The 27,966-nt window shown below is 37.2% G+C and overlaps 1 protein-coding gene across 16 annotated transcripts in view; it reads right to left on the reverse strand.

Moving 5' to 3' along the window:
• R3HDM1 (R3H domain containing 1) overlaps positions 1 to 27,966 on the reverse strand; it is an 87,602-nt gene that overhangs the window by 26,709 nt on the left and 32,927 nt on the right. For 9 of the 16 annotated variants that reach the window (XM_040604512.1, XM_040604525.1, XM_040604522.1 and 6 more), the window contains 14 exons: positions 27,748 to 27,956; positions 26,710 to 26,920; positions 18,501 to 18,542; positions 17,964 to 18,053; positions 12,415 to 12,526; positions 9,813 to 9,891; positions 8,486 to 8,545; positions 8,264 to 8,404; positions 5,625 to 5,733; positions 5,434 to 5,529; positions 4,004 to 4,041; positions 3,871 to 3,921; positions 3,492 to 3,718; positions 482 to 736 (listed from right to left, as the gene is read on the reverse strand). In XM_040604512.1, coding sequence (XP_040460446.1) covers positions 482 to 736; positions 3,492 to 3,718; positions 3,871 to 3,921; positions 4,004 to 4,041; positions 5,434 to 5,529; positions 5,625 to 5,733; positions 8,264 to 8,404; positions 8,486 to 8,545; positions 9,813 to 9,891; positions 12,415 to 12,526; positions 17,964 to 18,053; positions 18,501 to 18,542; positions 26,710 to 26,880 — 1,471 coding nt within the window. In that variant the 5' untranslated portion in view covers positions 26,881 to 26,920; positions 27,748 to 27,956. The remainder of the gene's footprint in view (positions 1 to 481; positions 737 to 3,491; positions 3,719 to 3,870; positions 3,922 to 4,003; positions 4,042 to 5,433; positions 5,530 to 5,624; positions 5,734 to 8,263; positions 8,405 to 8,485; positions 8,546 to 9,812; positions 9,892 to 12,414; positions 12,527 to 17,963; positions 18,054 to 18,500; positions 18,543 to 26,709; positions 26,921 to 27,747; positions 27,957 to 27,966) is intronic. The other 7 variants (XM_040604518.1, XM_040604516.1, XM_040604517.1 and 4 more) reach the window with 7 other exon arrangements.

Consider the following 27,966-nt stretch of genomic DNA (forward strand, 5'->3'; position numbering starts at 1 on the left):
ATTTCTTTCGCTTGCATTAAGTCAGCGCCACAAGCATAAAGACATGTAACAAACAAAACGAAGGATGATAAACTCTTTCAAGCCAATATAAATACTCCTTCAGGCTCTGTCCCCTCACTGAAACTGTTTCACAGTAGCACTGGGAAAGACTTTGCCCCCTCCCAGACAAAGCCAAAACAAAGTTACTCTGTGTTCTGGATAATAAATCACAGCGTTTTCATATTTTGCGCAAGTCACTCATTAAAATTTCACATATAAGTTAAAACTTTACTAGAGAGAATCAAGTGAGTTTACTTATTCCTTTGATCCTAGAGTCATGCTTTCTTTTTAAATTAAGAGCACTGAACAAACACAACCACCAAAAAAAAAAAAAAAAAAGACCAAAAAAAGCACAATACTGACATTCAGTCTTATGTAAACATTCGTGCATTTTTCTCCAAGTTCTTAATTGTAACAAAAACATCCACAAGCGTGTACCAACCTGTTTGAGGGTTGATCAGAATACTGCCAGGCGGTATGCCTGCCGCTTCCAAGGGAAGCAAAAAGAAGCTAGTGCTAGTAGGTGCCACTTGCCCGCTTATGCCACCATCAAAGGAAAGAGAGTTACTAGTGCTGACAGTTGGATAGACGGCGGGTGTGCCATGAGAAGGCTGGCTTAGAGCTGGCACTGGAAGAGGCTGCTGGGTGTGAGAAAGAGAACCCGTGGATGACCCTACACTACTAGAAGACTCTGAACCTAGGAAAGGAGTAATGAGAAATTGTTTTTACCTAGAGACAGAAACATCATGCTCATGTAAAATATATACTTGTAAATGCTTACCCTTAAAGCTCAGCGTTAAGTACATTATTAAACAGTGGCCTTTTCAATGAACTCCCCCTTCCTGTCCCCTGGAATACCGTTACAAGATTTCTTCTGTGAACCAAGGGTCAATTCAGCACTGCTTTGCACTGTCAAGTGAGGCTTTCATATCTAGCTCTGATTTTCTGGACAAAAAAATACATGCCAGTACATATGCACATGTGCTAACCTTCAGTCCATCTGCAATTCATGTAAGCAACTGGTCACTTACTCCAAAATGATGCACGCACATATGTACCAACTGGATACGCTGAAGCGATGAACACACATACACAGCCTACAACTACAGCGTACGTGCCGGCCACAGGGTAATGCTGCTGCAGCGGCCCTTCAGGTATGCTAGCTAAATTCACATGCTCTTTAGACAGCCTGCATGCAAGCAATGACCATTTTCTTTTTGCTACTAGATGTCAGAGATCTTCTCTGACTCACCTGCTGGATAAACGGCAGAATACTAATAAACCTCAAACTATTTTTTTCTTCCTCTGACAATTTTCAGACCAAAATCAAGAATATAGCTGGAAAACATTAAAGTAATATGGTAGCTTTAGCCTAGTTTTATGCAACAATTCAAAGTGAGTACAAAATAGCTGATTGAAAGCTATAATCATTTTACAGATATGAGCGACTACAGACATTGCAAGGCAGTGGAGAACCAGACCCTGAGCGTTCTGAAAGCCAACGCATGCAGCTAAAAGCAATATTCCAAAAGTCCAACATGAAGAGGTCTGTAGAACTGCACTGTTCCTAGATCACTGTATACCTAGATCTTTAGGTAGACAGTTCATCACACTTTTTATTAAGTCTTTGCTATGATACTTGAAGTACTTGGAAACAGAATAGTTGTTTAAATTTAAGAACTCTTCATGAGCAGCCTCTATACAATCTAGAAGAGAAAGCAAGACTCAAAAAGGGCTGTGATCGAATTTATCTACTGTTACTTTGCAGCCCTTCATAAAAATTTCTAATTGTAACCCTTTTACTTTTACATATGAAAAGACAGTACAGCTTGAAGCATTTGTGGATGGCTATTAACCTTTTTTTTGTTGCTAGATGGAGTGAATACAAAGCTATTAATTGTAAACTGGGCAAAAAAGCATATCCCCAGCTCTGTAAAACCATCTTCACCTGACCAGATTTACTTTAATTAGATTTGTTTACAAGTGTATCCACTTCTAGATTATGTAGAGAAATTAGACTGAAGCCATCATAATTAAAGCCAATTACATCCTCAATCAAAACGAACAAACAAAACCAAATTTCAACACATGCAGCAAAATCACCACAACCTGTAACTGCAGTGAAGCAACAACCATCAAACAGGCAATTCTGAACGTTGAATGTTAACTCTCAGGATGCCAAAATAAATTTTCCAGCAAAATTTTAAGAATCCATTTCTGTTCTTACAATTTAGAAAACAGGTTTGTAAGAACGTATTTTACATATACACTATTGTCAGGTTGTAGTTTCTTTTCAAGCTGTGCCACATAGTATTACTACATTGCTAAATGAAGTAACTCAATGTGAGGGCATCATTTTACAGCACATGCAGAAGTACCTTGGAATGTATTTTTTTATACAAGTATACAATGGAAAACAGAATTTGTAACTGTTTTACCGCATTAAGATAAAGAAGTGTGGTGATATACCTATAAGGTAGTGGTGGTTTAAGGGAAAGCAAAAAATTTAAACAGGTCCTCATGAGACAGACGTTGTATAAATATGATCAAAGCCAAGCATAATACAAGCAAGCAATGGTATTGGTTTTTTTACAGTTCTACTTCAAATTCTGAAGTAGTGCATCTGTAACCCACCCGTGTATTACAAGCCTCAAAATTCCTCACAACCATGATTACCTATAGGGTCAAATTACACAGGCATTTGGAATACAAATATTTACTAAATTTCATTTTTGACCCACAGAAGATTTATATCCATATTTTCGGAGATTCTGTTTTGAAATTAATCACAAGTTAACACATCTTTGAAACCCAGACTCTTACAAAATGAGCATTTTCCCCCAACATTTAAGAATCTTACAATTAAACAGTACACTTAGTTCCAGTGATCTGATTTTTCAGCAATCTAAAAATGATGTAAGCTTTAGCGCCGTATTCATTTAGATTTAACATTGGCACTGAAAGATATCACAATAAATATAACTAACAACCCATAGTGCTGCTTTTTCCCAGCTAGTAGGACAGCAGCGCACAGTTTCCCAAGACTGCACAACGCGGCTTTGCCATGCTGAAACTAAAGACTTGAACTCTAAATTTGTATTTCATATGAAGTAGTTCTGTTGATAACCAGTTTCAAATCCTTCATATGAGATAAAATGCATTTAGCTTAACACCATCTTTAACGGGCTTTAAAATTCTACTTCCAAAGTGAAAAGTCTTCATCTCATTTGTTACCTGAGCTCTTGCTCTCCAAGGCAGTTAGGCACTACAGGGTTAGGGCTGTAATCGTTCTGTATAAGCAGCACCCACTGTATCCAGCGGGAGTTGTATACACGGAGCACCTACGGGACGGAAGCCTCTACATACGTACACATCTGCAACACGCATCAAGTATCAAACCACCAGGTATTTCACTGCTATGTAACTATATATTCGTACAGATTTTATTATACCTGTCTTAGACAGCCTGCCTGTGCTTTTGCTGCTTCCAGAACTATCTCCTCTTGTCAGAACTGATATCCCACTGAAGCTGCTGGCTTTCGTTACAGCTGGCTTCAGATTGCGGATGGAGCTATCAGAGTCGGTGCTGCTCCAGGGACGGGGTTCACAATACTTCAGCTCATTCTCAGTACTGCTCTGATGGCTGTTGGCTGATCTCCCTGATGTTTCCTTATTGATTCTGCAAGTTATAAACTAAACTTTTAGCACAAGCATCAATTGCAAAATAAGGGAAAAGAAAAAAAAAGAAAAAAAAAAGAAAGAAAAGAAAAGGTGAAATGCATGCAGAATACTTTGGGATTTTATTTTTTTTTTAAAGAAAGCATCAAATACCTAAGTATCTGTCGTCTTTGTTGTGTACTATTAGTTTCTTCCTCCTGGATTCTGTTGACATTTTAATAAGATAGCTTAATATTTATTAAGAAAATAGAAAAATGAAACAGAATTAAACTGCAAATTTTCTTACCTTTTATCAGTGAAATAATTCTCTTGGGAACACAGGGACTGAGGGGCAAAGAAGTGTAGAAATTAATATGAATGGCATCTAGAACCCCCAACTACAGTGCAGTAACAAAACATGCTGCAATTTGGAGTCTTTTGTGCTATACACGGACTTTTACAGCACCCTCCTTATATTAAGCTGCCTGAAAACTTAACCTCTTTGGTGGATAATTTCCATGTTACGGGAAAAAGAAGACAATATAAAAAGGCCCATCTGCAGGAAATAAGAGCATTAGAACAGTTACAATGCTGACCATTTTTTTTTATATCCGTGTTTTTCTGAAGTTACAATTATTCCATTGGGCCTTCGCTGCCTCCTGTAATTTCCAGCTGATGCGTGACTTCGCAAGTCTGTTAACATCACCTGAGTTGCCTTGTCTTCCGCTTGAAAGTGTGAAACAGAAGATGACGCTGGCTACTGCAATAATTACACTGAATTCTTTGGGTACAAGTACACATATACTAAAAAGCAGAGAGAATATACAATCCAAAAGGCTATTATTAATGTCAATTATGTTGTCCTTGACTGTGACTTTCAACACATGGTACAAAGCTCTGCAGGGTAAAATACACGATAAATAAGTATGCAAAAAGAGAAGGTTATTTTACATTCAAAAGTCTGTTCTTTTTGTTTGTAACTAAGGTGAACAAAACAACAAAAAAGCGCTCTGGGAAAATATCTGGATATAGCAAATAAGCCTCTCAGAGCTCATTACTCTTTCTTCAGAACAAGAATCTGGTTTTAGATGTGTAAGAGCTCCAGATAAGCGTCAGAAAGTGGATTATTAGAAGTAATGCATATTTTTGAAGACCTATTTGTATTGTTTCACTCAAAATGATTAAATATAATCACTACTTGTGATTGAATTATAGTTTACAATGTTACCCTGTTTGATAACTCCAGTTAAGAGACTAGACTTCCAGATTTCTGACTGAAACTTCACATATGGGAACTCAAAATTGTTTTACTGTCACCAGCCATAGACACAAGTGAGGAAAAACCCCCAACATTTTGCTTTTTTTTTTTTTTGTTTGTTTTAAATGGGTTGTGCTCTGAGCAACAACTGAAATGACTGCAGTATCAAAACTCTAACTTAAATTTCAGTATGGGGCGAAATAATTCATTGAAATAGGTAATGCTAGATAATGCACCAAATAATTCCTGAAGGTTGCTAGAGTTTCATGCAGTACTGCTTAGAGAAAACAGAAGATTTCTCATTAACTTCGGTGTCATTTAAAACTCACTCAGGCCACATTAGTGATTCTTATCTACTCAATCGCCTTCAGAAAACAGAAAGTTTCCCAGAAAGAGGTATCATTTAACCAAAACCACAGATGCACATATGTGTGTGAAGTATTCATACAAAACACCATAAGATTTTCTTTGATACATACATCTTGTGCAAATATTCTTTCTCTAGCTCTCTGATACTCTTCTTCACGTTCTTCTATGGATTTACTTCTTCTGTCATCTTTTAATCGTATTCTCATCTAAATTAAGTGATACAGTGTCAACTTCTACAGAAAAAGTATAAATACACAGTCAAATACAGCCAGTGCAAGGCAATAACCCATACATATTTTACCTGGTTGTCATCTTTGTCTAAACTAGAGTTATCTCTTTTAAGGATGTACCGCTTCTGGAAATCATCACCCTTCTCATCCTTTATATGCTCACAAAACTTTTGGTCAGGTCTGTGGAAAGTTGTTAGAAAGAAAATATTTATGGTTTTGTAAACAAACTTATACTATACACAGCGGAGCAAACTGAAATATACTCAAGATTAACGTTACATATACTTAATACTCTAACTGAATTGACAGGCTTTGGTTGTCCAGGCAATGGAAAAGGTACCAAAAATGTAAGATGATGTGTAGCCCTGACAAGTCCTGTTCCTGAGACACAACAAACCTGCTTTTAAAATCTCTTCCTCCTTCAAAGCTTTTGCTTCAATTTCCAATTAAGGTGGCAAGCAAACCACATGCCATTGGGGAATCAGAAGTGCTCTTGAATCCAGACTGGTGCCATGCAATGGATATTGGGCATGCATGGAAGTGAAGATAGGTGCTTTCTGCTAGAGCTGTAATATCCCAGAATTCATTTCAAGGGAAAACAGAAGATAAGAAGATAGAGGAGAAAGCATTGAAACTTATAAACTTCTAAACCAAAACTAAGTAGAAATAAGCAAGAGAAGAACAGTACAATGCAGGCAAGCAAGGGCTTCATAAGATCAGTGAGAGGATGAAGCAACAGATATATATATATATATTGTTTTGGTATTTTATCTACTTTGTGAAAGAAAATGAGATATTTTGCAAACTCTTGTTATTAAAAACAGATACCGAGTACCTAAGACAACAAAAATATTACTATTGTAAAAGAAGTTCTCAGACAATCAGGAAATATTTGTCTAATAAAAGACAAAACATATTTTTACTCTTCTCTATTTCTCTTTCTTTATTCGTTACCCGGGACATCTGTGTAGAGTCAGGAGATCTTTCTCTATAAAACAGCCAACCCTAACTATTAGTTACTGGATGCCCAAACATAATTAGCAGGCATTTCACAGAACCTTTAGACTGTCTTACCTCTTTCTTTTAAAGGTCCCTGAATTTACTGCCCTGCAATCACCAACTTCCCACTCCACTGAGACGTCCCAGTATGCACTGGGTTGTTGATGTCAGTAACATCACTGATCGGCGAAGGAGCCGGGAATCTGCCTATGAGGAAAAGGTAAGTTTGGTTTTATTCAACATGGAGCAGATCTCCAAGGTTTTCTTTCTAAATTCTTATTTTATATCCAAAACGATTTAAAATAAGAATACTGAAAACATTAAGAATCTTAATGTCTGCAGGTTAGATGAAATGCCTGCTAATTAGTAACTACACCTATAGGGGGCTTCCAGAGGCCATAAGCTATTTAAATACAGCCTAGAATAAAAAAATGCATAAAAAAGAAGAAATCATCTTTTAATAGTTCTTATTCCACATTTGAAGTGCTAGAGTGAAGCTTCGGTCTAGAGAGACTGGTAGATGCAAAGGCAACAGATTGGAAATGTACGGCTTTACAAGTCAGTTTATCGAGCATGTATAGCCAAAGCAAAAACACATACAGGAATATGTAAGGTATTTAACATATATTAAGGCTCTCTGTATTTTTCTAGAAACTTTAGAGGAAGAAACTGTTTACTGAAGCAAAATTCCAGCGTGGCATATCATTTTGGTTCTACTGACTCTAAAGTTAGGGTAGACAATCAGATTTTTTTCTCCCGAAGCTATGGAGAGTGTACACAGAGACTGGGATTAGGATGCAGGTGCTATTTTCACGTTCAAATCATAGAGTACTTCGAAAAAATAATGGTGTCAAGGTAAATGCTTTTAAGTTAAAACTAGAAACCAGGTGGCATAAATACACCAACGTATTAGTCCTTTGTCTTTAAGAGAGAATGAGGAGACAGAGCAAGTGCAGAGAACAGAGAGAAAAGCTGGGTCCTTCGAATGAAAACAACACATAGCTTTTGGAGTTGCCGTGGCCCCCCCATGCTACTTTTTTTGTAATATGGATTTGCCTAGTGGTTTCTCCAAAAGCTCCCCAGCCCTCACAGTAGAGTAGCATGCCATGACTTGTTAACCTTGTTGACACTTCCACTGATGAGATGTCTGTCTTCCCTGCTATGCTTATTTTGTAAGGCCACGTGAGATCTGTAAGCAACATCATTCCAACAAAAGACTTCAATGCCCGAATTTTCCCAGTAGATTTTTACAGTAGATTTTACAAAAGCAAAGTTGTGCAAGTCTTGCCCTCTCCCTTCACCAAATCAGAAACGACCCTGTTCTAAGTTAAGAGCTGATTCTGCTTTCCAAAAGAAACAAATAATGTACTTTGCGCACTTTACTGGTATAAATCTTTAAACACATAAATAGTTGATATAAATTCATATTCCACAGAAACAAAGTTAGCAATGTACCTCTGCAGGAAAAGCCACAAGAATTCTTAATTAACAGGTAACATCCTTTTTCCCCCAGAGTTTAAAAACGAAACAGATCACATTACTATGCAGCACCTGAACATGAATGGTAAAGATCTTGCAACTATGTCTCCTTGATGCATGGTTCCCCGTGAGTAGATAGACCCCTGTGGCTACAGGTGCAGCATCATTGCATAATACATCCCAGGTGTTAAACTTATGCATCAGAAAGTTTTTTCAAGACTTTTACACTTACATTCTTGTATTGCTAGTTTTATTTACTATGACTGACTTCCCGCTCTGGTCCACGTTGTGCTCTAATCCGAAGTAAGCAGCTACCCTGTGCAACAGCATTCTATGGTAAGATGTCATTGGGGGAAACTTTTTTCTTGGAACTCTGGAAGAAAGGAATAGTAGCTTGATTTAACAAACGGGAACGCTCTTGAATTCTTTTTTCCTATAGGAGTACAGTACTTACTCATTATTACCAATGAAATCTAAAATTTCCTGTTCTAATTTCAGCAGCATCATTCTGTCCCTGAAAATAAAAACACAGCAACTCACATATGAGACACTCCAATAACTGCAGTTGTATTCATCTTAAGAATACACAGGTAAGATCTGTGATCAAGTGTTGACGGCAGACTGTAAACAAGACTACCAGGTGTCAAATGCAGGTTTTTTTCAGGACAAAGTACTAATTTTTCACTAAGCTGTATTGTACTTAACCTGCCCAGTAAAGCATGCTGTTCTCATCTCAGAAATCAGAAATACAAAGATTCACCAAGCAATCTCTGCCCAGTAGGCTCAAAAGAAAGTGCAGTCATTGAGAAGACCATCTCAGGAAGAAGGAAAAGCAGTGACTAGGTTGTTTCTTGTCAGTTAGCATGGGTGAGATTTGCAGAGGCCTGAACTGGCCCTTGGATTGTGAAGCACATCACGGAATCAACTGAGACACAGAGTGACAGAGTACTGATAACAGGAGGCACTACTACAACAGATCAACAACCAAGGGGTTAAAAGCTGGCACACACTGCAATGTTATGAGATATTAAGAGAATACAAAATAGCTAAAACTGAAGGTGATAGAAATGAACATTAGTCTTAACGCTGATGCCAGTTCCAATAAATTAACGTCTAATGAAATTGACTGTCATACAGTTCACAATTTGCACACGTCAGATAACCTAAGCTTCCCAGTTACTGTGCATGTAAACCCACAGCAGACCTTCATCTACAATTTCTTATTTTCACTAGGACGCTTTATGACTTCAAATAGGAACAACATAGGAGCCTAGCAGAGGTCTGTGCTTTCTGACTTTACTTGATAGGACAAAATGACATTGGCCTCCTATCATAGCTCATTTTAAATTTTTTTGCCAAGAAAATGGAATGCCAATAAATTAACACATTGGAAATTGTAACTGTAATATGAATGAATAACAAATAGCAGTGAAATAACTTCTGTGATAGCAGCACAATCCCACCAAATCAATTTCTTGCCTTGTATGTATAGCCACAGACCTAGTATGAAACCCCATGGAGGAAAAGAACAAACAAGATAGACAGCAACATACCACAAACCTCAAAGCAGCAGAACCATGTCAACTCTATTGCTAACAACTGATGGACTTGAATGAGGGTAGATTTGGTTTCTGATGTGCAGAGTGAAGATGTGTATCTGCAACTATGGCTATATGGTACAGCTTAAAACAAAACAAAAAAAAACCCCAACCAACTAGGCTGTGTGACACCTCAGGCAACAAGAAGAAGAAAAGCAGGAAGTTGACATTACCATTGCTTACCTGGGATTGTTTTTTAATGTATTTACTAAAAATTCATGAAGATCTATACCAGTGGAATCTGTATACTCTTGGCTGGAATCTAAGGGTGAGGGGGAAGAGAGCAAAATTACGCTTTGAAAAGACACTATTTTTTTCCAGTTATGAACATACTATGTATGGATCAATACTATGTAACTATTAGGCATGTTATTCCCCAAATTAAACACTTGCATTTTTAGGGAAAAGACTCACAAGTAAAAAACAAAACAGAAAACCCAACATTATCCCCAAACCCCCTCCTTTAAAGTTAACATGGAAGTAAAATCTTCAGTAACACTATTGCCAATCTATCAACAAATTATTATATATTTTGAAGCAGTGTATCACCTTGAGTCACCTGATTTCCATCAACCTTCCAATTTTTCTCAATACACTACACTGCATTGTTGTATACACTTCAGTGGACCAGAAGCTGATCTACAGAATTACTGGGTGTTGCCCAAAGAAATACTGTAATTCAGAATGTAACAGTTTAATTCATAAATGTTATTTTGTATTATTCAAAACCCTTGTTCTGTTGGGCTTTGTTTTCACAACATAATGTTCAGAAGTTTTCAAAAAGAAGTCTCACAACCTTCTGCCTCCTTTCTGGTTTCAGCAAAACAAAGTATTCAAAGTTATATTTTCTTCTCTAAAATATGTCACTGATAAGAGATGATTCAACACCAAATCCTCCCTTACATGAGCACCTTCCAGAGTTCCAAGTCTTCAAATTCAAAGCTGTAGATGTTTTAACAGTATTTGTGGAACTCTACTTCTTCCAAGAACTACTTACATGTTAACCTAGTCTCAAGTTGGGTACAGCTCAAACTTATGCCTAGGTCCTACCTGTTCCAGGTCTTTTTGCAGTCAGTACAGAAATCAGTCATTGCAAACTGGCTTCTGTTAGCAATGAGAAGACTACTGCACGCAGAAGGGTAGGATTCAGTGGAGAAAGAAGCTATGCAGGCTTTTTCATTAGAAGCAACAGTGCCAGCAGAGCAGCCTCTTGGCATAGCGGGAAACTGGGTGACCAAAGTGCCCAGTCTTCAAAAATGAGACCTAGTCTTCTCCTGGAGAAAGTCCACCTGAGGACAGGGAATCTCTAGTTCCCTAATACTAGTGGGTTCCTTTATCTGCAGAGCTTGTTATGCTATCAGTCCTGCCCATATGTTATCAACGGAGTATAAATGAAAACAAGCAAGTTTAAGCATTTATGGTTTGGGTTACGTTTGATTCTGAGGAGAGGAAGAAGAAGAAGAAGAAGAAGAAGAAGAAGAAGAAGAAGAAGAAGAAGAAGAAAGGGGTATGCCTGGTAAAACAACTTTAAGATTGAATAATTAACAACTTTAATTTTCCTAATTTGCAAGTGAGCAATAATTTAGTTATAATTACTATAAGACTGATGCTTATATTTCATCATTTTCTATTTTGGCACATCCTAAACTGGGAAGTAATTAACTTCCAGAGGAGATACTGGGTGAATTCAGAACACCTACCTCTACCTTAGGCATTTCGTCACTTTGCTTTCAAGTCCTCATTATTACCTAACATGCTGGGTATTTTTTTAGGGTGGATAGGGTTTGGGGTGGGTTTTTTTTCCTTCTTAATTTTAGAAAGTGGGTACTTTAAAGGTCAAGCAAATGGGTTCTGAAAGAACATCCTATCTTTTCAAAGTATTATTTCAAAGACTTATAAATGCAGTAAAGTTCTACATCCCAGTGCTTTTTATTTCACAAATACCTGGCTGTCAGCTGGGAGAAGATGCACTGAAATGCCACATGAGGAAGGTCTTATGGAATTGAAGGACACGAGATGGACAAGTGTTGCCCGTCTCAAAAGGAATTCTAGCTTTTAAGGTATTTCCTACACACTGGCTGATTGAAGATGTTTAGACAAACATTCTGGATCCTTTATTTAAAGCAAGAGCTGTACAATGATTTGCCAGCTTAAATGCATAGTCTTCTACCTTGAGGAGGCATTAGGTAACAGACAGAGACAGGCTTCCATCATTAATTTTACAGTTCTATATCAGGTAAACCCAAAGATTTTCAGCAGATTGAATGGTTCCTCAATCCAGAATGCAGAAATATTAAAAGTCAGAACATAATACTTGTCATTTTTACTTACATAGTTGCACCCTTGCTCCAAAACTTTATTTTACTTTTGATAGTATCTAGAAGCTTTTATAAATAACTGAACAAGAATATTGGCTTCTGCTGAATAAAGGTCAGAAAAAGTACAAATGCAGTTGTCTCTCTCACTTAAGTTTCAGAAATCCTATAAAAACAAAGTCGAGGATACTGACGAGGTAAAGTCAGTTTTCCGAAGAGCACCTGGACACAGCTGAGGTGACACAACTGCTTTTATGCTGGTCTGTATAGCTAGACCAGCAAGAAAGGAAAAAGCATTTGCTGGAATACATGTGTTTGATGAAGCTTCGAAAGCACCCTGTCCTCTGAGACCAATTCCCTCTCCAGCTAAAAAGCCATGTTTGTGCAATGACGATCTGGAACCAAACAGTATTTTCTCTAAATATTCTTCATTAACACAGTACATTTAAAAGTACAGTGAGAGACCAAACCTCTTGATAACATTTTTCTGGACAGTTTATCACTGGATTTTTCCTTTTCCGATTCATCTTTTGCAGGCTCTTCTTTTTCAAAAGACTCTGACAACTGGATCTGAATTTTCTCCTGTCAAAAGTAAAAATCAGTCATGATGGAAATTATTTCAAATACCTGCAGGAGAACTGTTTTGTACCATATTACCTGCAAAATAATGAAGTAACAAGGAAAATAATTGCCTTCACAGTCTTTCTGATCCCACGTGTACTTTATGCAATCACAAAATTATCAGTAAATCAAAAACTCTAGAGAAGGCATAGAAAGTCCCATACACATTTTAGAATTTACACACACTTCCAGGCTTTGAATGCTATTTCAAAATGAATCCAAAGTATCTTATTTGATACACATCTGAAAATATTCTAGTTTTTCAGACACAGAGATTTTCTACAGCTTCTAAAGTTTAAGGAATGCATCATCCATGATGCCTTTTCCCCCATTATTCACAATTCTTGACTATAAAATCTTGTTTCAAGTTTTGATTTGATTTACATCAAGAAGAAAAAAAAATAAACTAAATGTTTCAACTTAAGGCAGAGCAACACTCCCAGATCCAGAGTAAAGGGAAATATTTACAGTACAATATATGGCAAAATTTGCAAACCTTACTGTCATCAAGGCTTAGATTCTTAATTTTCTGTGTATTTTGGTAGAGTAGTTCTGTGTGTAGTCATCTCAGAAACTGTTTTTATACAAGTGAACTATCCTAGAACCAGTTTCCCAAATAAAGCAAAAAAATAACTTCCATTTGACATTATAGTGACATAACGGTCCACTAAACAGTGAAAGACTGTAATTTGTTTTTCATGCCTCTTTACTCTTTAACAAGACTGTCAGTGAAGGACTAACATATTCCAGACAGCAAAAACAGAGGAGATAGGGGGAGATGGAGACACCATATATCTGAATGACTCAGAGAAGTGGCAAAGTCCTGCAAGAGCAAGATTCCCCATTACCTTTTATCTTGAACATCCTCAAATGTCAATTTTGTTCCCCCAGATGCCAATTGAGTTGATGCTATCACCTCCCCACCCGAGAACATCTGATCCTTCCCAACCCAAAGAACCTGGCCCTCATCCATTCTTGCGTCACTCTTCTGACTTGCACCTAACCCTTTCCCATGCAAGCCCTCACTCTTCCTTCCTGTTCTTACACCTATCCAGGCACCTGCGCTCTAGGCTTCTCATGTGTCATTCCACAGACCTGATCTCACTGATGTAAGCTGGCCAAAGTTAAATATAGTGAGGATTCACCAAGGCTAAATACTGTTTTACATGCAAATACATCCTGGCACAACCTGCAGTAATGCTCCTCCCTGCCCTAATAAAACAAACTGCTCTCTCTACCTTGGTACCTTCAGAGCTGGCCAACAGGAACCCTATACTAATGAGGTTAGGGTTAAAACCTAGTTTCAATACACATTTTTGTAGTAATAACTTTTTCAAATGAGAAAAAAAGTTTAGCTGATAGTGTTACCAGCTCTCCCTTTCATTAAGTCCCCCCCCAATGTTCCAATTAAACTTATTCATTCATTAACACCCTGCAAAAGAGCACTGCAAGTGTGAAGACTTCTCAGCTTTTATGACATTATCTATAACCAGGTCTGATAAAAAACATTACCAATTACTAATAATGAACTTCCTTGAATAAGTACTTCCTAGCCTTGAGAATTCATTTGGCTAAATCTTTGCATTCCTCACTTCATAAACCTGAATACAATTCAAATGAGCAATTTCATTGTCACTACAAAGTGCATTACACCTACTGTTCACCTGTAGCTGCATAACCATTATTTCAAAGAGAAAGAAACATGTTTCTCTTACTAAGAAACGATTTCTCGCTTGGATCCACCAATATGTTTTTCTTCCATTTTTTACTAATACTCTACAAAACTACCAGTAAGTTACGGAAACTTTCATACTCATTTTCCTTCACTAGAACACTGATTGACTATATAAACTCATCTGAAGTAAAACCATACGGCAATAGTTTAGTCAAAGGATTTCAGCAAGTAATTATTTCCATACTTTTCCCAAGAAAAGCTAAAAAAGGAACAGCCATCTGAACAGCCAGTTCTACTACCACAAATTCTATTTCAAAGTGTGATACAACAGAACTGTGTACCAAAGGGCACTTTCTTGTGATTTCATGCTATAAAAACCATAGCATCTAATTAAATACGACCTACTTGACTGGAAAATTGCCGAAAAATCTTGTAACTTCTACTCCCCTCAAATTCTTTTAATCCCACCCTGTTTGTAGCAGGTCTCTGCTGGCATACTGATTTAACAGCCTGCTTGCTGTAAGTCAGATCACCTATCTGAAATCCTCACTGCAACAGAAGAAATTGTTACCAAACCCTGCTTAAACAAGAGAAAGCAAAAGAAACAGCAAAACCATCAAAACAAACAACAACAAAAAATAATAAATTCCTCCAGCTTAAAACACTTAAGAAAAATGCAAGAGTCAGGAAGCATGACAGAATGTAACTCAAAGGCCCTACATCCTGGAGTCTTGGCTTTTTACCAGAAATCTGCAAAACCAACAACCTGAATTTACATGAGTCGGTATAAACTAACATTACAGTCTCTGGTCTTCTCCCCCCCCTCCCTTCAGTTGCTTAATTTTGCTAAAGAAGAAAAAGTTCAAAAGATTGAAGGTTTATTTACTTGTTACCCATATTAACAATTGTCATTCATATGACAACAGCCCTTCCTTAAAAAAAAAGCTGAAATGGATCATCCTTTGCTAGTGTTTGTACTTTCTATTAAAGCATACAGAATCAGAACAACCCCAGCACCTAATATTTAGACAAAGGACAGCAAGATAATACAGAGTTACTGTATATACAAAGATAAAAGATCAAATAAATCAGTTACATTCTTCCTCCTGCATAAACTCTTACCATCACACACCTGTTAGTAAAGGGCTGCCGGTACTTTTTAACAATTAAGGCTTAAAAATTTGTGAGCTCTTAGGTAGGGTTTCTTAGCAAGGAACAGGATCTTTATTCATGTTGCAATTGTGCTCAAGAAAATATACACAAGTAACTCAGGAAATAAATTGATCTGCTTGAGACAATTTCTCTGGTCTGACAACCTCTTTCATGATAGCCGCCTGATAGCAAGCAGCCAGCAGTGGCAACAGTGACTTGCTAAGTGGCTTCTACACCCGTACGTGCCGTGGAGTTTTACCTTGCTGAGAGCTGCTGTACATACTAGTGTGGAAAGTATGACTAATAAACGGTCACAGGCAAGACTGTAGAGTTATCCCAAAACTCACACCAGTTACTAGTTAAGTATATATATTTTTCATCCTATCAAGACCAACACTAATCATTAAAAACTGGCATTCCTCAAGTATTATCAGCAACATTATCCTGAATTTCATTCTTCCTACCTTCTAAAATCCATCTGAAGTACTAACACAAAACTGGAAGGCATTTTTCAGTTGCAGTCACTGATACAACAGAGCAGTGACTTTTCCAGCAATGGGAAACCATGACAGAGGTTATTCTCGTGCTGCCAGGGAGGGCTGTGCAAGACAGCCTCTCACTTCACCTAGCCACTGGACCTCCCACACATCCCAAGCATAATTAATGCACACACATCACACTTCGAAGTGCGGGGCTGGAGGCAGCCAGCAGCTGATTGGTACCTATAGAAGAAATCTTCTGCACCATTCCCAAAGATTCTTTGGCAAAGAAAGCAAAACGGGTGCAGAAACTGCCTGTATGAGTTGTTACGGAGGGTCATGGAAGGCCTGTACTCCATTGGATGTACACTCCAGCATCAGAACTTGTAACAAATTCCTACTTCCAACTTCCCTTCAACATGCATTTCTCCACTCCACAGGGAAGAATTAAATTTGTTCTCTCAAACGTTTGCATAGTTACTGGGATTCATAAGCCATTCTTCTAGATTACTGCTTCTAAAGAAAAGTCACACTCGCAGCTAGATCTGATTTTGTTTCTTAATACACAATCTGGTTTATGGTATTCCCTTCATACAAACTTACATTTTCACACCATTCAGTTCATTCCATAGAACTGGCCTTTACATCTCTTCTACTGCAATAATTCCTTTTCAAGAAGGACCTTGCAGTACACAGCTAAGGATAGATTCCCAGAGGACACGGTAACAAATGCCATCTGCAGATAACACTTACTATAAATGCCTTACTTCAAACCATTAAATAGTGTTGTATAGTGAGGGAGGTTTTTAAAATCCTAACGTCTCTTATATTTGAAATACACTGTGGGTGAACAGCCCACCAAATCAGGATTCTCTCTTCCTGTAATTAGATACAGTGACTGAAAAGTTAAACCCTACTGCTGAAGTAGATCTCTCAGTCAATTTTGTTAATCTTATGCAAAACATTACAACAGAGCTGTAAGTCACTGTAAATAGCATTAGCTTTTCTGTTGTCTCTTAACCTCTTACTCTGCAGCCTAAACCATCTAAGACTTAGATTTTCATCAAATTAGCAGGCCCAGTTTCAGAATTTGTCTAGTCAATTCTTCAAATACTGGTACACTAGTGAAGGACTATGAAAAATATTATGGTTTTTTTTTCCCTTGGGAAAACTGAGAAACAACTAGATACTCTGTGGTTCAATCTTACAAAACTTTAATTAGCCTCACAAATACCTACATGAGTTCTCAACCTACCTCCCTCCCCAAAACTGTATTACCGCGCCCTCCAGCAAAGCCCCCTCATACCTGCTACTCTACTGCTTCCCTCTGCTTGTTAAGAAAAGTGAGACTTTTCACAAAAAGACAGTTTAGAAGCTTTTCAAATAACAGCAAAGTCAACATGCTTTATGATTAATCGCTAAGGACCATTTCAATTTCCTTAGGAGTGCAAAAAAAGAAAAGCATTTTAATGCCCCTTATTCACACACAGTACTAAAACGAGTAATAGTATTTTGCTTTAAAAATACAGATAGGTATGAAAGTCAGGAAAACTAGATTTTGTTTTAAAATCTCTATAGAGTATTTTTACGTATTTTGTCCAGCATTTAGAAACTTCAAGTGTATTATATCATCTTAATAGATTAGTCTTCAGACATACCTCAGGCATGTGTTAATATAACTACCAGTAATTATGACTAACAGGCAGGAATTCAGTTAAAACACCAGAACTTACAACTGTTAAGATTTTCTAAATATAAAAAGCTGATAAATTATGCTGCATATTAATCATCATTTTTCTGTGTAACTGAAGGCAGACAGCATTTAAGCAGTTTAGGGCTGCCTCAAATGCACTGCAACACTAGAAAGTTAAAACTAACAAAAGCCCTTCTTGTCCCCCAGCTGTCAACCATTACAGTTCAGAAAAACACAGCAGCCGATTCTTTGTCTGATATTATCACCTCTACTAAAGCTGAATTAAATGACACTTAAAATCATATGGTGGCTGCATATTAAAAGAATACCCAAAAGATTATCTTTTGAACAGTAAGTTACTTGAAATTGTTTCAGAAACTTCAGTAACGTGATTTTTACCTGGAGGTCCTGTGATATTTCAGCTGTGGGAGGTGGTGGATATTCTTCACAAACAGCAAGGCTCCGAACTAACTTTAACTTTGTGTTTGACTAAAGGAAAGTATGTAAAATTAAAAACTATGGCTTATTAAAAAAATTATATAAATATACCATAAGCCGTTATTTTTCCATTCATTTTATGTAAAACAAAATGGCTGAAAACTGCATTTTTAATATTTCAATAGAATAAATAATTTCCTTTAGGATGAAAATACCCAAGCAATTGCAGCTTTTGAAGGCACTGTCAGCAAAATAGAGCAAATCTAATGGAAAGTAAATAAAATCTTTGGGAAAGTGTTTCTCTCCATAACAATAAAAAGCCACCAAAAATATAAAGGCAAACCACAAAAGCAGACAACTAGGCAAGACAAAAACCCAACAGAATAAAACAAAGCTTCAATGCCAAAAAATAAAACTAAAGGCACTTTTCACAAAGTAACAAAGCTTTAGCAAGCATGAAGGGCTTCCTTAGCATGCCAGCACACAAGTCTACTGTACCTTCGACCTTTTTGCTGTCTGTCCAAAAGACTGCACTGGCCGCTAAACGATAAGCACAACAGAAAAGGTTTATATTAAACTTAATAGTACAACTTTATTAATGCAAAAGTCTGTACAAGAGAAAGCTTTAACAGTTATTACTGACGTGACGGTCAAGTCTGTGAAAGGAACAGCAGGTGCTTTTGGCTGAAGGATTATATGCTCTCCCAATTTCATTGTGCTTGTCTTTCATTTCTTTTTCATTTATCAGCAACAGATTTTACAGGAATTTAAAAGGAAGCAAGCATTATTCTTGTTCAGTAAGATCCAAGCAGTTTACTCTTTCTGCCATCTCCTACATTTTAAATTCTCCTACATTTTAAATGTCCCAATTTCCTTGGCAACATGACATGGTTTTTATAAATTTTCTTCCTATTCCTGAAACCTACCCAGAAAAATTATATATAATTTAAAAAGGGGCAAAAAAGCCAGCATTGCCTCGACAGGTGATGGCCTATCATAAGCAGGTTAAAACACGGTATTTTTCTTTTACCTTAGGACCTGTGCAAGGAGACTTTACAATGGACTACTGGTCAATTTTTTTCCCCTTTAATTTAGTAATTTACTCTGCAACAATATGCTCTTTCTCCTCCCAGAGCCACTTCAGTAACTTACTATGCATTAATTTGCTCTTTTTCCTCCCAGATCCCTTCTTCTATTACTATTGTTTCTTTTTTAAAAAAGCATTACCAGAATCCTACTACAGTATGAATGATTGTCAACAAAAATATTTAACAATTCCTTAACTGCAGCTAAAACTAATTCAACCCTCTGTGACAGTTACACAGGAATAGAAGTATTTACAGTGGCATAACATAACTTCAGTATTGGTTTCACTGCAGAACTAAAACTGATAGACAAACCTTTATTTAACAGAACTGGTTTTACTGAGCGTAGGCCGAATATTTATAAAGAAAAAGTAACATTGGTAATAATTTTGAAAGTTGTTTAATGGACAATATTTCTTCCTTTATGAAAGGTGTATCCTTTCAGAAGGAAACAAAAACTCTGTTTGAAAACTGCATGAAACCCTCCTTGCCCCAGGCTCATAGCAGCAGGTATCTATCAAGTGCCTTAATCTCTTAGCAGGACATACACGTTACTAACAAGAACACCTAACCTACAGTAAAAGATTCTACCACATAAAGGCAGAAGAACTGCTATTTCTCTCATTTTCCTCAAGTCCCAAATGTCTTTTTTGGAAGTTGTGCCAGCTTAGCTGAAGAGCAGCTGAAGGGGAGCTCATTTAAGCTCATTTCACTATATAACAGGATTTTAAATAGCAGCCCTGAAAACTAACTGAACACATCATCAGTTTTTTAAAGGAAGCTTGCTGAGCTTTTGAGCAGCAAAGACAGTTCAAATGTTCTCATACCTGGAACAATACAGAGACTGAGTTTCACCGTTACCTGAAAATTATTTATTTCTTTCAGTCAGCTATGCTGAAAGCATACATTGCACATAGCAAACTGGCACTCTGCATATCCCTGGCAAAGTTTCTATTATACCAAGCTACTAAAATTTCAAGAACTGGATGATTTCCCAGCTTTGTATCAAATACTCCAGCATGAATTATCTTAGGTGGGTTCAAATCACGTAGTGTAAACTTAAAATCAAATCAGCACTGCCAGCGGAGTCCTCAGTACACTGTCAAAACAGCAGGCAAAAGAATCTACACTTGGGCAATTGTTTACATTTTGTGAAATTCTGGAAGCTTTGAAGCCAGTAAATAACTAAAAAGAACATATAGAAGCAGACACCTCAGATCCACTATTCTGGGGCAGGGAAGAGGAGGTAAAAAAAAAATAAAATAAATCAATTTAGTTGTACAGGACATTTTAAACTAGCCAAACAGAATTTCTAATACTGCTAACCAAAACTTTACACATGAGTTACTGCTCACTGATTAGGTAAGACATACATATTTCAATTATTTTTAAGAGTGATTTAAAAACAAAACCAGAAGACGACATTGCTTGGTTGCTGGGAAGCAGGAACTGTGTCACAATTAATTTAATTAAGCCCTTCCAAAGCACATCTCCTCACTTTACCTCAGTAAAATCTCAGGAATCCATTGGAGCCAAAACTTAAGCATGTTTGCTCATGCCACATAAAGTGAAGCAAATGCTTCAAAATTTAATTTAGATCTTCAAATTTAAATGGTCTAGTATCAAACCTGAATTCTTTGTAAGAATGTTTAAGATCAGCGTGGGTTTAGGATTTCGACCATAGCAAGACTAGTTTGATGGTACATTCTTCTAAATGTTTTAAGTGTATTGTTTCTCATCTTCCATTTTGCTTGCAGAATTACAGTTCTGTTTCCAGGTTGAAAAGCCAACCCAACTGACAGTGTCAGTTATGCTACATTTAAAGATTATTTTTTTTTTTTGAAGACAGGTGTTTGCAACCTACAGGGCATTAAGTTAAAGCATTATAGGATATTCAGGTGCTCAATTTCATGAGCACCTGACAATTTTTAGAGACCAAACTAACACCAATAACACTGGAGAGAGCTGGGGGGCCACTGTAGGAGACAGATTCTCCCTTGACTGAAATGACTGAAACCTCAGAGTTACACATGAGAGAAGTATCATCCCACTTAGCATTTTAAGACTTGTTATCTAGAAGCAACTGCCTTGTAAAACAATCCTTTGAAAGATGTGGATTCCTTGCTTACCTCAAGGATGTCAAAACCTGAAATACAAGCCCCCACATCCAGGTGCAACTGCAAGGAGTGAGCATGACACACTTGACAGGTAAGAAGCACTGGAATAAATGTGGTGTAGCTGACAGCTGGGACAGCTGATGTGAGGAAAGGCCTACGTGTAAGGTCTGCACCTGGAAACACAAAGCCCAGAGTCCTGTGGTATCAACAGTAACTGCACTCACAAAACCTGAAGATGATTGGGCACAGTTCCTTTCTCGGGCAACTACACTCCCACTGGCATTCCAGGACAATTAGCTATTGTCAACAACCCTTAATGCATGTTGTAGGTGGTAATGCACATTTTCTCTCTTTCCAGGTCTGTGAATTTTAGTTCTGTCCTGATTTGTCTGCATTTATTAAGTTTTGCTCCTACCGAGCATCTTTATGTTCCCTATTTGCGAAAAAGAAATACTTTAGAATACATGATCCTTAGTGAATGCAAATTAAACAATTTCTTTATATTTGCAGCTCAAAGATTTTTACTGACTTGAGAAAACATTGTGTTAATGAAAGCAAGATTAAAAATAAATTTATGACCCATTTGAAGTCATTATGGACACGATTTCAAGAATGTTTCAAAGCAAGTATTCCAAACAAATGCATAATGAAAATAAAGATTAGGTTTTTGTCTTAAAAAACACCAAACAAAACCCCAACAACAATAACTTTTAAGACCAACTACTATGCTTCATTTCCAACTACAAAATAAAAAGGGAACTAAGATAAAGTTTACCAAACACATATAATGATATCTATCCAGGCTTTCAGCTGAAGTATTTGCCTATTTTATTTGTTCCTAATTACCTCCACAGATCACATATATTAAATACAAAGTAAAGATCTGGAGCTGTTACATGCCTTCCATTATCATCACTGTCTAAACAATTTGGATAAAAACAGGTCAGGCACAAGACAGCCAACTTAGAAGTCTGAAAGGTTTTATGAGAAAGTACTGTATCTGTTTCTGAAGTACTGTTTGGGCGTTTCAGGGGACAGGCGTGACATAACAGACTTGAACAGTGTACTGAGGACAATCAGTTTTTCACCTTTTTTCTAAATTAGGTCTCAATTTTAAATCCAGTTAAGGGCTATAGTCCCAAGCACCACAGACAGCTCTGTAATACTGAAGGGAACAGCATGGTCTATAGTTACTTGCTGTCCTGTGTTAGTGAGTAGTGACAGCAATTTTCCATGACACAGTAGAGGATGACTGATGGAAAAATAGTTTCCCCATTGGACACAGAGGCATTTTCAGCAGTTGAAAAGTAACTGAACAGAATCTGCCCGATTATTTATCTATTAAAAAGTATTAAGTCACATATTTTGGAGACAAAGACAGGTAAATCCTGACAAGACCAAAACAGCTGGGGAGGAGGCAAAGAAAGGCTTCAGAGAACTCAAGCTGTGGAACAGAGAGAAAACATAGGTTTGTACTAGTATGGAGGGATGAAACTTGTAGAGAGATATCTAGTTGTTAAGGAAAAAAAATTAATCTAATTCCTCCAAAGGACAGGGATATCTGCTTAATTAGGATAAATCCACATGTATACTCATAAATCCAGAATTATACTCAATTCATACAACATCTGCCTTGCCCATATCACATGGTGGATGCGTACAACTCCTGTATTCATGCACCAGCCTCCACCCTTCTGTGAGGCTTTTTTTGTTGGTGGTACTTCGGGTTTACACTCCACAGCTTGCAAGTGCTTTTCCTGATATGTAGTGATACACAGCTTGCTTTCTCCCAGTCTTTTACTGCCTTGGCAGTCATCAGTCCCTCAAGGATCTTATATCTACTTATTGATCATTATCTTTCAGTGCAGAGAAGACAGTATTTAAGATGAACATTCCTCTTGCCTCCTCAGCCCCCACAACGAATAGGTTGTACAATAAAGAACAAACCACCTTTTCTGCATCATATATAAGCCAATGTGAATTGTTAGAGAGATTTTAAATATTTCCTGTTTTATAAGTCTTCCTAATAGTGAATAGCAGGCACTATCTTGTCAGTTAAATCCAGGCTGTTTGTTTATTTTTTTGCCAATATTTCCTGACATGTTAACTTTGTAACAGCAGTCCTTAGAGCGGATGAAATATTTCCTGTCCCACCACCCAGTGACAAAGGAACAAAATTCAGACTTTATACACTAGCTAATTCAGAATTAATACGTTGTCACCTGACCTGGATAAGATTAACAGGTGGGAGACAACAGTGACCAGTGAAACAAAACCTTTTTGATCACAAAAACTTCCATAGCGCTGACACGCAAAAGACTTCTGTAAAAGCATTATCCATAAGAGTGCCTCTTATTTCCAAGTCCATTTAAGTGTTATTTGATGGTCACATCAAAATAGGACAATTCAAAAACTCTTCCCTAGTAATCTACATCAATTATACTACTCTCACACTGCTTAAAGGAATTGGGAGTGCTAGCCATGTACTCTAGTAAGACATTTTTCTCATTCACATTGTACCTCCAACAGTGTACACAACAGCAAACAGGTTACGCATTTCAACATAATATGGAATTGAGCCACAGTCACATTTCAAAATATAATCACCAGTTTCTGGAACTGTGAAGATCCAGAAACATACCTGAAATCAAACCATGACAGGTTTAGTCAAGAGGAAAGATCACAGCCTGTTTCCTTACTTGGCTGTGAAGAAGTTAGAAATCAAGTGATAACTGTACTTAGGAATATTATTGTACTTTGCCAATAGCTATGAAACCTATTTAAGCAATTAACTACTAATTAGGAAAGCCAAAGCCAAACCCATTGCAACCACTGCCCAACCCATCCTCTGATACATTCATTTAGCAAATAATAGAACACAGCAAATTCCAATAAGCTTCTGATAATCTTCTCTAACATTTCTCAGCAAATCATTTGCTCTTTTTCCTACCACTACAGTAACATTTACCTGCACCTAATGGAAAGTAGGATATCCAGTGAAATTTTACTACTCAAACTATTTCATCATCCGGTAGTTAAAAACTTGCTGACTACTCTACAGTTCCCAGAAGTTTTGTTTATTATGGACAAGCTTTTTTTTTTTTTTTTCTATTTTAGCACAAAACATTCTTTCAATGGAAAAGCCTCAAATATATGACATACATTTGCACTAGCAGCTACCACAGAGTACAAGTGACCTCAACTTTACTGACTTCAATTGTTGTTGCAAAGGGCTTACATTAGCAAAGTGCCCCTTTGTAACTGGCTGTCTCCTACCACTGGGAACCAACATACTCAGCCCACAGACTCAGTTTTCAATTAAACTACTCACGTAACAGCAATGTTCTGATTCTGATGGAGACTCCTAGACCAAACACTCATGTATCAACGCTAAATGAAGACAACAGTAAAGCTGCCTCCACCAGCATTCATTACACCATTGTTCAGTTCCTCTTGCACGTGCTAGGTAATTATTTCAGCCACCAGCTATTACTCCTGTACAAGAACAAACCAAGTAACCAACCCCACTGCCAAACCCCACAGCCATTGACAGGACCAACAGATTAATTTCTCTAGACTAAGTCTGACCATACAGCAACATTTGTTGCAGGAAGGCAGACTTGCCACTTGAGTCTCGTAGAAGTTTCCACACTAAAACTTGTCAAATGAGAAAATGTGCATGAGATTTTTCCAAGTTACTGAACTGTATGAAAATTAATAAACCTTAAATTAATGTTTAAGGTTCACCACTAGGATATTCCATTGATTAAAGAAAATACCAGCTCAGCTGTAAGATATAGTAGCTTTTCCATAGCAGTTACTTCTCATATTTTACAGACTTATTTCATTTTGATCTATTTTTTCCCATAAAGTTATCTATTTATACTGATGCCAGCCTTAATAAAGCCAGCAGATATTAAAGTGTAAAACTGTATTGTTATTACAGTAGTCTATAAGATTTATTTGGAAGCAGTTTAAAAAAATCAGATAGAGCTTACTTCACTCAGTAGAATATTGAATTGCTAAGTCTTGAACAAATCTACTCCCAAAAGAAACTTTTACTCAACTCTCAATGACAAGAATCTAATAAGCTACTATCCTGTTTTTGCAGCCCACAAGAGAATATTGCTATACTCCATATCCCCATCAGGATTTTTATCAGAGAATTGTTTATTGTTAACCCACAGACACAGAATTCCTATAGAAAACTAGTTCTTGTCAAACACAAGCTTCTGTGTTTTCTCTTTGAAGTTTGCCCCATTTTCTAGGTTGTGCCAGAAAATCTCAGTTGCTTTCCTTAACTCCTCACCTCATCTAAAGACGCTTACAGTCTTCAATGACCAAGCGGGCGGGCATCCTCAGTCAGGAGTTAACTAGTTTGTCCCACATGAGAGACCCATCTTTCAGTACTCTTGAGCGTAAACACTAACTGCACAACTAAACCTCAGAGGTATTAAATCTGCTGCCATAAATTCTTAACCCATCCTTACTGCTGTGTTCTCCTTTAACACAAGATATTTTCATACTATCTGCCCTGCCTCCTCCTCACTTGAAGTTTGATGCTGTAATTGCTTTATAGGTACAGCTCCCACCTTGCAAAGGCCATTCATCTATATGCATCAGCTCTTCAGTGTATGCATGAGGACTGCCTAAGCTTTCCTCTTAATAAATCACGTACCAAAATTATCAAGCAGTGAAGAACAGAGAAAAGGGAAAGTATGGGGAGTACTAGCTAGCAGCCAAGATGGAATTGTAGCTCACCAGCTCACTCTGCCACTGATGTAAGGAGAAAAAAGCTGGACCTTCTGCTGGTGGCTAGGGCAGGATCTAGACCTACCAACTTCAGGAGCTCTGCTGACTTGATTCCTCTGACACCTGGAGATTTGGATTACCTACATCTGATTACTTTAGCCTTACACTGTACAGCTCTGCTGTAAGAGTTACATATGAGCACCTGTAAGCTGCACATAGTTCAAGAGCCCTAGACTGCTCACCCCTACTCCGGGCATACTGAGCTGTGCTGTAGTGCTTTGCTCATATAAGAAACACTCCAGCATTTTAGTGTTTGATCAAACCACGCTATTACTACATAGCCTGTTCTTAATATAGCCCAGTCTCTGAAACTCTATTCGGATTCAACAACAGCAAAAGACAGCTTCAGTGCCAAGTTTTTCCCTTGTTCTGCCACAATGAAAAGACTCAACTTCACATGTGCACTCAGGAAAACACAAATATCGACAAATTGTCCAGTTGCCATGAAAACCACTCATCTACTTAAAAAAATTAAAAATTACTGACTCTCATATTTACATGAACATAAACAGAGAAGTGGGGCAAAGGAGGACAGAGGAAGCAATAAACATCCTACTTGCTTCCCTAATACCTGTCAAGTTTTCCTGGCCTGTATCAAACACACACATAAAAGGATCATGAGAAAGGGAGAAGAACAAGACACAGACTTATTTAACATGATATACTAGTGAAAAAAAGTGAAAAGTGTCTTACCGGCATATTGTTTTTGCTATCAGGACAATTCTCATCCTTTTCCGCTTGAATCTGCTCCTGACTTCCTGATTTTATAAGGTTTTCAACTGGATCTGTATCTTTAAATTCAACTTCTGAACCCTTCATTGCATCAGTTTCATCTTTTACAGTAAGAATATCAGACATCCTCATTAGAAAAGGTTATTTTAAAATTCTACAAGAAATATGGAACCTTTAGGACAAAGAAAGAGTGGATCACTGAGTAATTTTAAATTAATTAAAAAAACCTGCATACCTAAACAGCTACCCAAAATAAACATGATTTTGCTGCAAAAAGGATTCCCCCTCCAGTTACGGTTTTTCTTCCTGTCTTGTATCTGACAGAGTGATTATGGTTTTTTTTAACTACTTTTATCAAGAGGCTTAAAGTAACAGACATGTATACAAATAAGAACTATGAGCTACGCTATAGGATAACGCTTGCAGATTTACCCTGAATCAAACTAGCTTCCAACAGCAACAAAAGAAATTTTTCTCATTTTTAAGGAAAAGAGAATTACATTTAGATTTATTTTATAAAGGTTGAAAGTAAATATATGAATCATAATGTACCGAGTGTGCAAACATTCATAAATTTCATTAAAACTTTTAAGTTTCCTAGTTGCCAGGTAACACAACTGGACAAGTTCTGAATGTAGGAATTTATCTTACCTACTAAATGTAGCAAAATTAGCCTTAATAAAATTAAGCATTCTCTCAAAAGCAAAAAGAAAGAGATAGCTTTGATAATTAGGATAATAACAACCATTATCAGTAATTATTTTAAATACTGTATAAAGATAACTCTAATGATTGAAGCTATAGCAGAACCAGCCCAATTTTCCCTAAGAGGTAAGTAATACAACTTCTTGTCATTACTCAGCTACAGTGAAAGACATAAAAACAATTTTCCATTTCTTAAACAAGACAAAGAATAAGATCCGAATGCTTAAGAGTCCTTCACAGGAAACATAACCATCAAATAACATTATGGAAAAGTCTAAGTATCTGATTTAGTACCTGATATGTCCTACAGTTTCCGGATTGTGGTCTCCCACAAAAATAAAATAAAATAATCCGAAGTTCCTTTTCACAGTTGTCAACCAAGATGTCAGTTGTAATGAACCATCTGGAATCTGGCAGGAGGAGTCCCATGTCCTTATCCCCAGTGTAGAGTCCTGGACAGAACTATGTTGTCTTGAATCAGCAAGAACATCCCTTTCGAATGCCTAAAAATTA

The sequence above is a fragment of the Falco naumanni genome, chromosome 8 (assembly GCF_017639655.2).
Source record: "Falco naumanni isolate bFalNau1 chromosome 8, bFalNau1.pat, whole genome shotgun sequence".
NCBI classification, from domain to species: Eukaryota; Metazoa; Chordata; class Aves; order Falconiformes; family Falconidae; genus Falco; species Falco naumanni.